The sequence below is a fragment of the Lampetra fluviatilis genome, chromosome 18 (assembly GCF_964198595.1).
Source record: "Lampetra fluviatilis chromosome 18, kcLamFluv1.1, whole genome shotgun sequence".
Classification (NCBI taxonomy): domain Eukaryota; kingdom Metazoa; phylum Chordata; class Hyperoartia; order Petromyzontiformes; family Petromyzontidae; genus Lampetra; species Lampetra fluviatilis.
In genome coordinates this window covers 2,878,670-2,893,904 of record NC_136292.1, presented here as the reverse complement: position 1 = coordinate 2,893,904, position 15,235 = coordinate 2,878,670, and the positions used below count along the sequence as shown (strand labels likewise).

The window sequence follows — 15,235 nt, the reverse complement described above, 5'->3', positions numbered from 1 at the left end:
AGGATGCAAGGCAGTCAGGAAGGCAGGAATAAGTGGAGGTGTGGGGGGGGTAGTGATGCTTTGTATCGCGACGGACTCGAGGCGAGAGCCGCCTTGCTTCGTGTGGATCGGAAAGGCGCGGAAGAGGATTTATTTTGGCAAAGGATTGAATTTGCCGATACTTATCGGAAGTGTGTAAATGCCATCAGTTGCGTGTTAATGACAGGCAAATAGCGAGCTCAATGTAACCTATTTGCATGCTGCCCGGCTGTCTATGCATCGATCGTTCTCTCTGTCCACGCATCTCAAAAATACATTGTAAAAAAAATATATGCGTTTTCATTAAATCCATGAATAACGAGCGTTGTTTGCAAGAGTCAAGTAAAAATAAGCATCGATAATCCTGCAATAACAATTTCTTAATAGACACCGATGGTTACGATACCGGTATGGACCCCATTATGATGTGCGCGGCATTGGGCCGGACCGACGACATTTACAAATATTTATGGAGCCCTTATTCTGAGCTGTGACTTTGCTATTTAGGCTCGAGCTTTAACTGCGGTTTTATAACCCATTTAATTTGCAATCATTTTCATTTTTTTACAGCCGCCGAGCTACGGGGAGTCGCCCGGGCTGAGCACACCTCTCGCCACTGCGATCGGGATCCCGGCGTGGGAAATGGGCAAAAGGCGGCGATGGTGAAACCACCGTCGGTGTCTCCGACGGAAACATCCGTTTCAAAAAGTTTTACAAACGCATGCTAAATTTGCCTTGCTTCAAAGCACATCGTCCCCGCAATCATGTATATGCATATGTTGTTGATGCATTATTAATGCAACTGTAAATAATGACATCTGGCCCGAATCCCTGCTGTCTTGCAAGTAATGGATGAGCCGGAGACTGTCTGATACTCCGCTACACGGACCATCACTTTATACATAAATTACATTCCGCTGACAGAGATTTATGGCGAGACATCTAATCAAGCAATAAATTCGGCTGCATTCAGATCGGAGTGCGTTGGCATCTGTGAACCTGTAGCTTCCATTATGTTTATTATCGTTCTCTATTACTCATACACACACTCGCACCACGCATGGGAGCTTTGTGCAGCAACGGAAGACGTGTGCCGTGCGTTCGACTTGACTTGCAGAGCTGCCTAAGAACACGCGGCACTTTGAAACCCACGCAAGCATTGGCGTCGCACTCATTGCCGCGCGCGGTGGAATTAAACACGCGCACAGCAAATACGGGGATACGTGCGCACGTCCCCAATTGTGGTTGTATTGACAGGCGGAGTCTCTCATTGTCAATTAGACGCATTAGCTCGTGTCTCTTTCGCAAATGCCAATGAGCAAACGCGGGCGCGCGCTTTACTCTTTTTGTGCTATAACGCAGGTCGAACGGGAGCACTTTGCATCGGAGAAATGAAATTACTGCAACCAGTTACGTGTTAATATTAATACGCTGTTGACTTTTAATCGCCGGCGAATATTTGAATAAATAATACGCCGGGAGAGGTGAATGTTGCTTCCTTAATAATACAGCGTTTAATATATTGGCGAAATGAAATGACGTAAAACATGGGGGGGGGGGGGGTGGGGTCACGTCTAATTAACCTCTGCAATAATTCTAAACGCTTGAGAAAAAGTTCACAATAATCCCTCAGATTCCAGTAAACTTTTCACCCCTTTTCAAACGACATCATAGTTGAAGGAAGCCTCGTGCACTTGACATTCACACAAAAAAATGAAACAAAACGGATCAATCCGAATAAATTGAGTCATTGTTCATAACCCGACAATGATCACAGGAGTGCCAACAAGCACACCCTTGTATGTAACTGCCCAAATTTTCCAACGCAGAACCTTCCAGGAAACAAAACGCTGGCTTGAGACTCACTTGAATGAAGTAAATGTTTATTATTAGTTTAGAGATAAGAAATTGAGCGATGAAATCGTCTCATGTGCAAGTGTTAGGTGGATTGTTAGGACGACAGCATTGTCCAATTCCATCGCAAGATCAGTAGAGACGGCGGGCGCCATGGAGAGAGAGAGAGAGAGAGGCCCATCTTCCAGCATAGAGTTAATCATGGCTGACGACGATGATTACATAGAGTATTTCGCTGCTTGCTACGTTGACACTATACAGCGAATAGTAGCAATATTAATTAGCTTAATTGCTTGTTCTGTTTAGTGAACGGTCTTCATGCTAATTTGCCTGCCTGCGCAAATTAGTATTGTTCATGCCATCCGCCAGGCGGATGTACAGCACAAAGTTACATCACTGCAACCTCTATTCTCAACCAGGTGAGAAACCATTGACCAAATTACCCGGGATAGTTCCGATCTCATCTCAGATCTCATAAGCTGAGCGACGTGGAGCCTGCATGGTGCTGCTCTGGAATGGGTGACCACCAATCCACAGTCAGGTTTGGCGTAGGCTGCTGCGGGGTCACGTTGTGGCCAGCAGAGGCTAAGTGCACTTTGGTTCTTTCGGTAAAGTCACGTATAAAGATAAAATAATTAATTAATTATCTTTATACGTGACTTTACCGAAAGAACCAAAGAGTAATTCCTGCAGTCACGAAAGCTCCAAATTAAGTAGGATAAGTGCAGACAATAATCTCTTGATGCATTGTACTTCGGTGATCCCACGCAGTGCCAGTGCGGGGCCTGTAGCATATGTTATAAAGGGGCCCTAAATAAAAAAAAACCCCACAAATATTAAAACACACATTTTTTACTTGCATAGTAAAGTAATTGTCAGTTTAACACGTATTTTTTTTCTTTGCTATACAGCCAGATGATACGACAAATCGCTAACCTTAAACACTCAGTCGTTCATAAAAAGTAGAAGGCAGTATAGTAGTACAGTAATAGAGCAAGTGCAGAATCATTGAACTGGAATTGATAGCTTGAAAACATTTAGCGCGGGGCCCTTGAAAGTGCGGGTCCCGTAGCATATGTAGCTACTTTTGCTACGAGGATAATCCGGCACTGATCCCATGTCTATACTAGTCGCCTTCATCAACCGGCACTGGACCACGTGTGGGTGAAGTATGGTTAAATAATCCCCACGATCTAGCCGGCGTGGGGGCGGCCTTCATCCAGCAGTGGATTGACAAAAGGACAGTGCATGTACATTAGAACCCATTCAGACTACAAGTGGAGTCGTGTTTTGTTTCTTACTATATCCAAGGGGGACCTCGGTTGTTCCAAAGGAAAAGCATGGGGAACAGAGACAATTGCACAAACTGACATCTGAATGCAAATATCCTACAGCAAGAAACATACGCATATCAGAAGAATTTAGACACATCAGAATGAAACATACTAACATAAAACGGAATACAGAGTAGCAATCAAATTAAGTTTAAACGAAGCCTAATTACTCATGGAATATTTCCCGGGCCTCCCATAACACACCCGAACGAACCCTGCCGGTAAAATATTTTTTCCTGGACAGCTCCCGGCTGAAATGAAATCGTGGCTTTGTAACAACGAGCAAGAAGGGAGCCCAACCCGCACTTGTGCCGGCGTCACGCGCAAGGGTGTTAGAAGGCAACCGTGAAGTTCTGTCGCGACGGGTTCCTTCACGCGCGAGCCCAGGGCTGTGGCGAGTTGGCAATGGTGAGATACGCAGAAGACGCTGAAGAAGAGCTCGGCTCGTGTATGAGAGTAGGAGCGTCCGTTGCTGTTGCTGGCTCATGTGAGCAGAGACGAGACCGGCGTCGTCGGCAAGGTGTTGAAGTTGAACTGTATTTGCGCGCGCGTGTTCGAGTTGTAATCGTGCATTGTTATTAATGGACACCATATGCTTAGCCATAACACGAGTACGCTTTGGTGCACCCTAAGGCCTGTTGATTATGAAGTGTATGCAGCTGCCAGTTTATCTTTGGCAATGACACAAACCTACCCCATCTGGACACTTCACGAGTATTCGTTAATGTCCATTAATGTCTTAGCCTTGCACACGTTTAGTGCTCTGCGATGTGCTTTTTTGCCTTCCGTTGGGTGTTGATTAAATACACGTCAGAACCTCGGCTAAAGCCTTTTGTAACCTATTGTATTAATCTCATCACCTGGCAGTGCAATAATGAATGTAATTTGTTCTGCTGTTCGTGTGCTGCTCGTTTCGTTGCGTAATTACGCACACGTGCTCCGACGCCGAGCAAAGTGAGCGGACCGGCACGGCGCTCGTGTCCAGGGGCTGTAATGCGTGTTCAAGTCCTGCATCGTGTGACCAATAAGGACCCACTGACAATCGTGTGAGCAGTAAAGGCTCGGATAATGCAACACACGGGTGGTGGAGCAGTGGCGCAGTGGTCAGCGCAATGCGCTATGAAATCGGCTGCTATCGTAAATTCGATTCCCAGACACGGCCAAGTAGGATCAGTGTGTTTCGGTTGGTCTTTGAACGGGTTCTGGGTTCCTCCACGCCTCAATCTTCACCAACCCGCACTTGTCAGCGAGGTGAAGTATGGTCAATCAATCCCGAGACCAACACATTGCGTCGGAGGCCTTAATCCAGCAGTGGCTTTACAAACGGCTGTACATGATTAGTATGAACATCATCAATATCCAGAACACGCACGCATATTGAGAGATGTGTTGCATCAATACATCGACGTTTTAATAGTGAAGTCTGGATATGCAATGCGTTCATATGGTGAGCATGTTGCGTTCCGTGGTCCATGTTGGTGTTGAAAACGTGGGGGTTCGGATAGAAATATCTCCGAGCTGCTTTGAGATCATCGCGAATATGGTTCGTGTTGCACGAGTGAGATGGACTGTGGCATCGCAGGGCCGTGAAGGATGGTTACGGCTGTAGGGGGAGGCCTCTGCGGCTGATGATCATCATAATCATTTATTAGACGACGATAGACGGACCGCCAACAGTCTCGAAATTGTCACATCAACGCGCAGCAATCCGTACATCAACCGCCGAATGAAACTTATGAATAGGGTCATATATTTTGGTCTTAATATATATATATTTTTGGTATTAATAAATATCTGCAATTTTGTCCGTCCCATAGGTATGCCCGCCAGCTACACACGTCGAAATTTCATTTTGAAAAGAAGAAAAAAAGCGAAAATGTGTGAATTCTTAAAGGGAAAAAAGGAGAAACACTCCCCCATCGCCGTGAAAGGCGTACGCACACATTACACGGGATAGACCGACACAAGCATTCCATTTATAACGTGGCTTTATTTTGCTGTAAACTACATCACCAACAAGAAAAAAACATTTGACATTTCTGCATCAGCAACATCACGCGATGACAAACGTGCACAGAAACAAAAAAAAACATGCTAACACTATTACAAAAGGCTACGAGAACGACAATAACAAAACAGCGAACTCGAAGCACATGCAATTGTACAGTAAAGACAACAAAATTACACCGTTTCATATTCGCAGCTTGCTCGAGTTGGCGTCGAAGAGGCGTCCAATTGGTCACGCTCAAATCTTGGGATAAAACGCACACGCGTCCGTACTCCCCTCTGAAAAGCAACAGCAGCAGCAGCATCATCATCATCAGCAGCAACAATGAAGTGTCAGTGTGCGCATCGTATCGCACGATACCCATACTTCACCTGGCAGGGACGGTGCGCATGGGTGCGGTTGCAGCCGACCGACCCGCACCGCGCGCCGCCGGAGTGACTCCCACTCCCAGCCCGGGTGAAATTGACAGTGAAATGGGCACAGCCCCTGGGTGAAAGGGAAATGCCTCGACTGCATTGGCGGCCAAGCCTCGCAGCAGCAGCAGCCCCCCCCCCCCTTGTCTGCATGCGCAGCACGTGCGTCCGTCTTTCTGCGCCCGCATTCATTATGTGACGGAATTTACACTCGGGGACCCGGTAGGGTTGTGTGTTTTTTTTCTCTTCTTCTCCAACCCCCCCCCCCAACTACTCCCTCCCCCCACTTCCCCCCCCCCCATCCAACTCCTCCATAGCTCGCGCTCTCTGTTTCGCGAGGTTTCACCCCGTGGATTTTCCCCCGGAATACCCAGCCCTCTCTCTCTGTGCCGATATCAGTGCCGTGCTAATCCAGCTTGGCCAGCAAGCAGTGCGCACTGGCCGACTGCCTCGCCCGTTCGCTCCACGTGCGACGGGGAAGAGGCCAAACGAGTTTCGGAAGTGCGGGCAGCGGCCAGGGCATTTTATCACTTTTGTGTGTGTGAGCGTGTGTGTGTGTGAGCTCTCTTCCAATTCGCTCACACACACACACCCCAATCACATCCCCCCCCCCCTTCATTCCCCATCCCACCACCATCTCGCCGCACTCCCACCACCCACTACCACCACCACCACCGTTTCTCCCCCCCCCCCTCTCCCCCACGCACCCACATCACCACCCCTTCCATACCCCCCCACCACCACCTTCCCAAGTCTATCCACAACCACCACCCCCCATTCAGCCGTCCTGTCTCCTCCTCAACCCTGAGCCACCAGAGCAGCAGCCCTTCGGCTGGAAGCTGTGCAGCAGTAGCAGCAGCAGCAGACGATGTCCGTGTGGGACGGCACCACTGCTCTGCGCGAGACCACATCAAACTTTTGCTGCTAAGAGGACTTTTGTTGCGCACAGCGAGCAAACAGCGGCGCACACGTTTTTTGTTTTGTTTTTAATCTTTCCGTCCGGGCGGTTAGGAGTGATTGAAAAGAAAATAATTATATTTTTGCCAGCTGATTTTTTTTATTGTAGTTGTTTCAAAACTGTTTGGACATTGCTCGTTTTTATTTATTTAGTATTTCTTTTTTAAAATATATAAACAGTAAAACATTTAATTTATACAAGTCACTCTCTCGCTCGATCCATCGCGGCAATGATCAGGATTTTCCCAGACTTTGGCTTTCAAGCCACGATGGAAGGCGGTGGTGGGTCTGCTCCGGGCGCTACCGGCCCGGCCAGAGTGGTGGACCCCGGCAACGGAGCGCCTCCCAACGTGCTCGGCTTGCCCTCCTACCAGCAGAGGTAAGCACTGCCACAGCGCTCACAGCCACCTCCCCAGTCCCATCTCATACACGTGGACAGGGCCACTCATGACCGGCTCTTTGCCAGTGCCTCTCTCAGTGTCTCTTGCCTCGTGGGCAAGTGATTGTCTCGCAACTGTCACCCTGGCTGCGCGGGGCAATTGTGACCACGGCTGCATGTGTCCGCTGCTATAAGTTCTGTGTCTGTATCATCATCATCATCAGCCATGGTCGAAGAGGCACACGAATGATAAACGCTCTCGATTCCAATCATTCGCTGCTGGATGAAGGCCTCTCTCCCCATGCTTCCGCCACCCCTCGCGATTCTGCGATGTAATAATCCACCCAGCACATGAAGTCATTTCAGATTGTGCAATTGTGTGCCCGTGATATAGAAGGTGGCGTGCTGTGTGCGCGTTGGGGTTTGCGTGTGTGTGTGTAGTTCGGTAGATGTGTGCATTGTACACATTGCCTGCTTGTATTCCGTTCGGGTGTGTTTATATTTTGCATCATAACACGTACGTGTATAAATATTGATACACTCGTTCGGATTTTCATATTATACTCGTTAGATTCGATAGGTTTATATTAGCTTTTTGTTGGTTCACGGATGAATGTTTTAACATACTAAAATAATAAAAAAAACATCTAAACTATGAACTTATCCTAATTCACTATAAAGTGTGTGTGTTATGACACATACATGCAAAGACAAAGATCCCCCGTGTAGCCTTAACAAACTGTAGGGGCAAGTGCTGTTAGCGAGCACCTATGAAGGCCGGCACGGCACACGAGGGGATGGGTGGCCAACACCACGCCCGGCCGCCTTTGTCTCCCTGGTGACGATCTTTACACATCGCACCAGGTACTCATTTGAGGCTGAGTCTACCTAGGGGAGGCCCGGGACCGGTTCAGATAATCGTCACTGGTGTTGGCCGTGAGCGCGAATTGAACCTGGGTCGCCAGGTTTATAGTGCAGCGCGCTAACCGCTACACCACCGCTCCCCACAGACACACGCACACACACACATGGTGTGTATGTTAACTGCATGCTGCTATTCAGACGCGTCAATTTGTCACTTCAACATGAACCTGCATGCTTACACCACTCTAGCACACCTCGTGTATTCATAGAATCTTAGCATAGTAGTAATGTTCAGTCACACTTATAATGAACATAGGCTAGCAAGCTATGCACACACATACTCGTTTAGCTTGCATTTAATTTATTACAGTCGATAAGAACAGAAGTCTGCACACCTGAAAGACAGAATTTTTTTCTTGAATATATAAATTTTCTAATTCGTTTTAAGACACTTATCTTTCATCAAATAGTTAACGAATGAGGTTCTATCTTAAACAGGTTGCCTCATTCAGGTTGCTCATTATGCCGGAAAGGCACATGAATTAAAATGAGGATGCAAAGATGTACATAATAACAAATGTTCTCTCTATTCCAATCAGAAATTCGCATACCGGGTGAACACGAATTGGTTCACAATGTATATATTTTTTCTTGTGTATAACCCATTATCGTTGCTGCGTTTCACCACCACGCAGCTGCTCACGATCATGCCAGCTAATTGTATGGCACAGTGCATGAACACATCAACACCAAAAGTAAGACAGGTTCTTTAGACGGGGTCTGAGCAATTACTTGTGCCGTGTAGCAATCGGCCATGAAAGTATTAATAATATATACTTTTGAAGGGCCCACTCATATTGGCTGTCCATTATTGTAAAACGTAAATATGCTTTGTAATTGTTGTAAGCTTGTACACACACATAGGCCCAATTGAGCGAGTGCACCTTCAATAAGCACGGTTGGCTACGTACGGCGCGAAAGAAGTTCAACCTACACCCAACAGAGCACGCGTCTCACAACCGCTCGGCACCTCGTGATGTCATCGCGAGCCCTGCGACATGCGATTGAGATCTTTCCAAGAAAATACCTCCCAAGAAAATTTGATAAAGGCGCCCGCAATGAATGCAATAATTTAAAGTGCGCTGCGCCCTGGAGGGCGAGGGGAGAGCGAGGGGAGAGCAAAGAGGGAGCGAGGAGAGAGCGAGGAGAGAGCGAGGGGAGAAGCGACGGGAGGGCGTGGGGTCTAAATCATCCTCGTCAGGAGCTGTCACTGTGAATGCGTCAAGTCACAAGTGCGCTCGTAAATTGAACTTTTGTTGTTTGCACTCAGCGACGAGCGAGTATCCAATCACATCTCAAAACGGTGACGATAATAATAATATGTTTTAACAAAAACTGCACTGATGATCTCGTCTATTCCCACCCTGTCTCTACGAGTCAGAATGTACGCGATGTCTAACGTTGGCAGCAAGAGCAAACGCCAAGTTTTTCTTCTCGACATCCTTTAAAAAAGATCACGAAGTAATTATGTCTTCTTGGTTCTTTCGGTAAAGTCACGTAGAAGGGAAGTAATAAAATAATAAAAATAAAACATAATAAAATAATTCTCACGACGTTTCGGCCACAACGCAAGCAGCCGTCCTTCTACGTGACTTTACCGAAAGAACCAAGAAGATGAATCTCTGCAGTCACGAAAGCTTTAAATCGAAATAGAAGTAATTATGCTCCGTCACTCTTAAATGAGCATGCTTGCGTTTTTTTTTTAGTTTCCTTAAATAAGGAGCAAGGTTAACTCAGCACAAAAGTCATCGGCGCTCATGAACGCACGCACCAATTTAACAACAACTGGAAGCGGACGCTCGTGTTGGTGGGAGTTTGAGTCAGGTGGCGCATCTAAATGGTTTGTTGAGCCTATAATTGTTTCGACGTGGAAAAGGGGTTGCTTGCTGAGGGATTGTACAAGAATTGATTTTGCTTTGCTCAGATACGGCTGGCTAGCAATGGGATAATCACACTGAATCGATACGACGCTAGGCTAATGTGGAGAACAAAGAGAACAGTTGCAGACGTCGTTCGGAGAGGTTCGCACACCGGATGGATTTATGGACGTGACCCTGCCTCCTAGCCGGGAGGTGATGCATCGTCTCTGGGCGCTCATAATGTATCGCTTGCAAGGTGGACCTCGTAAAAGATCCGCCTGCATCCGAAAAGAACGGACCTTCAGAAGGTGAAAGCAATTGAGTGCTCCTGAAGAAAAAGAAGAAGAAAAAAGGACGGAGCGATAAGAAGATCAGACGCACGTGAATTCCATATATGCAAATTAATTCGTTGGTATAAAGTCATTAATATAAATAACATTCACGACATTCATGATTGCAATTCATTAATTAAAGATGGTGAAAGTGGCGGCGGAGGTCTTGTTAATTAATCTGTTTCACGCGTCATATTTTGCAGCCAAATTGCAGGAACGTGAGTGTCGCAAACAAAACGGAAAAGCGTTTGGCGGATAGATTATTCATCGATTACAAGGCCATACGCACGATGGTGTGAGCGTCTTTACTTGGTTTTGTTTACACAGCCATTACAAGATATATGAACGAACGAGAAGGCGTTACAAAGAACGATTTTCACAACACACAGGCAGTGGTTTGGCAGATAAATAAAAAAACGCACAGTTTGCAGCAGAAACAAAGAATTGCTGGTGAAATTAGGAACCGCTGAAAACTTTTTCAAGGCTTCCGGCTGGAGTGCAGACGTTTTGAGACGTGCCCATGTACTCTCGACTGAATGACCTGCAGCAGACCCAGTGCTTTTGTTGACATTTAAATGATCGCGGTGTAATGTTGGCCGTCACGCATTTTTCGTGGCAATGCAGTCGATGTACCACACACTGCAACATCTGAACGGTTTGTACCGTTACGTTATTTATTACGGCGCAGCTTGTTCCATTTTCTTGTTCGTTTTGCATCAATTCACGCGCAAACCCATTATCACTGCTCAAGAGATCACTGTCAAATTCATAATAAATGTTGGAGGCATTCGTGTATTGTGTCTTTTTCTTCCAAGAACCGAAATATAAACAGCTAAATAAATAAACAGAAAAAAGGGAACACATGGATGGGAGGATAAAAAGAGCAAATTATCATGACATAATGATGTCTGGTAAGAAAATTTAGTGGGCGTGGGCAGCAAGGAATGATGACTGATGAATGAAACTGGTGATTGAATGGCAGTCAAAGGAGAGAATACGCCCAGGAGGATGACCGGCACAGAGATGGAGCGATTAGGTTAGCTCGTGCGGTCCAGCGGCGAGATGGATTGTGGCATCGCACGGCCATGAGAGATGGGGGGAAACGCGGGAAGGCCTTCATCCATCAGTAGATAGAACATAGCTGCTGATTATGGCAACACACGTCAATATGGTCAGCTTTTAAATACAATAATGGCATAAATTAAACAAAACATTGATTCGTAAATGTTGGGTGCTTGGTGCACGTGTGTTTAATGGAATGTACAAGACCGTAGAAATAATAATTATCAAATAAATTATTCCAAGCCGTTTGATCATCCACTGTTGGATGTAGCCCTCCCCCACGACATGTTGGCCGTGGCTGTTGTAGACGAAATTTCACCACGCCGCTCAGTGCGGGTCGGCGAAAGAGGCGACCCGGGTCAGTTTCAGATAACACTTGCCACTGTTATTGGTCGTGTCCGGGAATCAAACATGGGGGTCGCCGTGGCCCCAATGCGGTGCCCTGACCCAACTGCCCGCTCCCTCTACATTACAAATGGAAAGGACGTCCACCGAGGAGACGGAGCGAAGTGATCCGCTCGTGCGCGTGCCCGCAGATCGTTACGTCACAGGATCGCGAGAGATTTGGCGGCAGCTTGAGTTAAACCTTCATCCGGCAGTGGATTGACCACGACTGATGATGACGATGAACATGATGATGAATATGCTGTATATATATAATTCCCTCGTAACATCACCACATGCAATTGCAGTCCTTGCATCATGAGCTCGTGAGTGGGATGAAGAGGTTTGCCCACTGAGTTTGTGAGTGCAATTAATTCTCCATGTTCTTATTTTGGGGAAAAAGGAAAACACCATCCAGGGGATAACTCCTTGAAGTGGCACCTGAAGAGTTGCAGTTGGCTCATGCCCGTGCCGATGACGACATTGTAATATCAGGCCGATTTTCAATATTACACGGATATTGAAAAGTCCCTGAAAATGTATTAAAAGTGTAATAGTGCATAACTAAATAAAATCACACACAACTGACCATTGACATTTCTTGCACGTGCTCTGTTTAAAATGAACATTCGATTCGGTATTATTTTGCACACAAAAAATACTTTCTCGTTAGGCAAAACATTTTGAGGTGCGCACTTTGACAAATGCATGAGCAGGCTTCATTTGAAGAGAGACCAACTAATACAATTAAACGTGATGTTTTGCATACACGTGCAGGAGCTATAAAAGCAGGGGACTTTGTGACTTATGTAATGTTTGAAGTGTAAAGAATGGGGCAAAGGATGACCAGGGCTGCTCATTTGCATAATAAGCTGTCGTAGTTTTTTGATGCCACTCTTTGAACCTTGTCACTATCTCTTACTCAGGACAGCCACGCACAAGACAGCCAGTCGCACTACCTCCGCTGCCGCTTATTACATCGTGTGTACTCTCCGTGCGACATGACACAAATCAATTGATGATGGGTGTCACAAGCCCTCTGCGAAGAACACAAATAATGCTTCGCTCTGTGTTTTTTTCTTTCTTTTTACCTTGTACCTTTAATGACACTAAGAGATACGCTATTGTTGGTACGTTATGTTTTTTTTCTCCTTTGGTCAGTAAAGATGATGAACGAGCACAACAAAAACAAATCGAACAACATTGGATCCTGTGAACAAGAATTTGTTGGATAATTATATAATAAATATTGCGCTTTCATTTATGCCTGTGTTCAGATTGTTGCAAATATGCAAATATAGCGTAGGAATACAAAAAAATGCACATAACCAATGCACGTCTTTAAACAATGTATGCATATTTACGAGTTTCCGAGTAAAATTAAAGATCGTGCCATTTCATTAAGTAGCAAAACTGAGTCTACGCTACATAATCGCGGTAACACAACCCACACGGCGTTAAAAAAGAAAAATGCAAGACTGCACGCAAGTTTGTGGAATGTATTTGTGTTTCTCTCGTGTGCTACTGTTGTCAATGTTTAGTTGCGTGTGTTTATTTGCCACGACTTAATCGCCTGTATTTGTGTGTGTGTGTGTGTCTGTTGCAGATTTCTGAGATTTGAAAAGGGGCAATGGCACGTGATGGGGCAAAAGTGAGTTGGGTCATCTCTGTTCTGTCTTGAAGCAAATCGCTGTGTTCAATGTTGGTGCGTGACTTACGTTTAGCATTTACCACGTAGGACCAATGTCTCTCTCGTCTTTCTGTCGATTTCATTGCTGCGTACGGGATGAAACTGTGTTTGATGAAATGTGGAATAATACAACAAAAAAGATGTTCAAGTTTACTTGAAACGGGAATAAATTCCGTGCAATTGTATTTGGACTTTTAATGCCGTATTACATTTTACAAAACAAACACGGCATCCTTAAGTCTGTATAGACAGATGCCTGATGAACGCTAGTTGGTTTGAATTTTCATCATTTTAACGCTAGCTATATGTGCTCTCGCCTCATCATGGTTGCAGACTATACATCACACTACCCATTGCGAGCCGTTGTTACCCATTGCGAGCCGTTGTAAGCGTTTTAGTAGCATTGTATTATATACTTGTAAAAAAAGAACAGAACCACAATCGAGTTCTCAATGAGGATTTACACTCATGCCATGCACTTAATTAGCAAATCTAGTCTTCCAAACCGTGTTTGTTATCCCAGCGTGATATAGTTGAAGAATTTCAGTCGGAGGTAGTGATGGATGTTGTAAATTATAAATTTTAAATAATTTACATTTGTATTCAAAATAGACATTTTAGCGATGTTAACTGTGTTGAGTAAATCATCGCGCAATGACTGCTTGAGTGTTTTTTCCACTTTTACATGGGTACATGTTTTTTTTATTTACTTACTGTTCTCATGAAATGCAACAGATCTCCACGGATTGTTATTGCGTATAAACTGAAACCTAGGAGTTGCGTTATGAGTACTTCATTAGGTGGAGAGTACCGTTAGGAATTCGCCAGAGGAGACGAACTTTACGTTGCGTTCAAGCAGATGGGTGTCCCATCGTCCCTGACGCTGTGCAAACAGAAAACAATGGTCATGCATTTGTCCACCAACACTTACATTGATATCCCAGCGATGTCTTACCAGGTTCTAAACAAGCAGCGTTAGATAATTGATCCAATGAGACCATGATTATTATGTAGTCTCTGAGCCCAAGTAACGCACAACTGTGACTGCTTCCGAGACGTTTGTAGAAAAGCAAAACACTTTTACGTATTGTATATACAAGACCACCATATAAAATGTACCTTGTAAAGCTCAATGAACCTGTTATATACAACGAACGGAATAAAAAAACAAACACGTGTATGGATGTTGAACTTCTTTCGCACCGTACGTAGCCAACCGTGCTAATCGGAGGTGTGGGACAGGTATTGATTCAAAAATAAACTTTGTTTTAGCAGGTAAGAACCTACTGATATGCAGGCCATGTATGCTTTATCCTACATAATAATGGCATACACACATTTAGTTGTCTATCATGCTTTAGGCTTCTGCACGCTGACATAAAGAGGCGTGACTAAATGTACAATACAATAGAATTTGCATTTATGCAGCGTCGCAATGCGACTACATCAATGCGATGTGGGCATCGTCGGGAAAGGAGGCATGCTTATTTGTTTATTTTAATAAAGAGGCAGTCATTCATAGGCAGGGGAAAAAGAGGTTGGTGTTGAGTCTGGACTTCAACAGCAGCAGGGAGTTGACAGCACGGACGGATGGGGGGAGAGAACTCCAAACTATGGGGGCGGTAGCAGCAGCAGTAGCAATAACATCAGCCTTGTGTCTCATGTTTACACACACATCTAGCATTAGCGTGAAATCTCCCCCCTACCACACACACACCGAGCTTGCAGCAGCCCTACCCCATCTCTCACATCTTGACCTCTACACCCTTGCCCCCTCCCCCAACCCATTCCATGAGTTTTCGGCGAGAGGAGTAGTGTCAGCAGGCATGGGTCATCTCAGAGGTGTGCCGGGGATGAAGGGCTATGAATGGGCCTTTGTCGCCTTTGCGTGCTCAGGCAAAGGCGGGCGGGGGAGCACACGGACCTTGCTGTAGAACTTGGCAGTGCAGGCTTAGTCTGATAGGCTTAGGGAATGTGTCCCGCTAAATTGAAATAAATTCCCCGGAGATTCGTGTTGAAGG

The 15,235-nt window shown here is 45.6% G+C and overlaps 1 protein-coding gene and 1 long non-coding RNA gene across 3 annotated transcripts in view; one reads left to right on the top strand and one right to left on the bottom strand.

The window, feature by feature from the left end:
• Positions 1–5,176: 5,176 nt before the first annotated feature.
• On the bottom strand, positions 5,177–5,644 carry LOC144937005 (uncharacterized). Its single transcript, XR_013637545.1, has 2 exons — positions 5,586–5,644; positions 5,177–5,492 (listed from the first exon to the last, which is right to left on the bottom strand). It is a non-coding gene; the product is annotated as an uncharacterized LOC144937005 (long non-coding RNA).
• Positions 5,645–6,375: 731 nt separating this feature from the next.
• Positions 6,376–15,235, top strand: part of LOC144937090 (neuronal PAS domain-containing protein 3-like) — a 108,110-nt gene continuing 99,250 nt past the window's right edge. The window contains exons 1-2 of one of the 2 annotated variants that reach the window (XM_078864343.1): positions 6,376–6,963; positions 13,131–13,175. In XM_078864343.1, the coding sequence (XP_078720469.1) occupies positions 6,815–6,963; positions 13,131–13,175 (194 nt within the window). In that variant the 5' untranslated portion in view covers positions 6,376–6,814. Of the gene's footprint in view, positions 6,964–13,130; positions 13,177–15,235 lie in introns of both variants that reach the window. The other variant, XM_078864342.1, reaches the window with a different exon arrangement.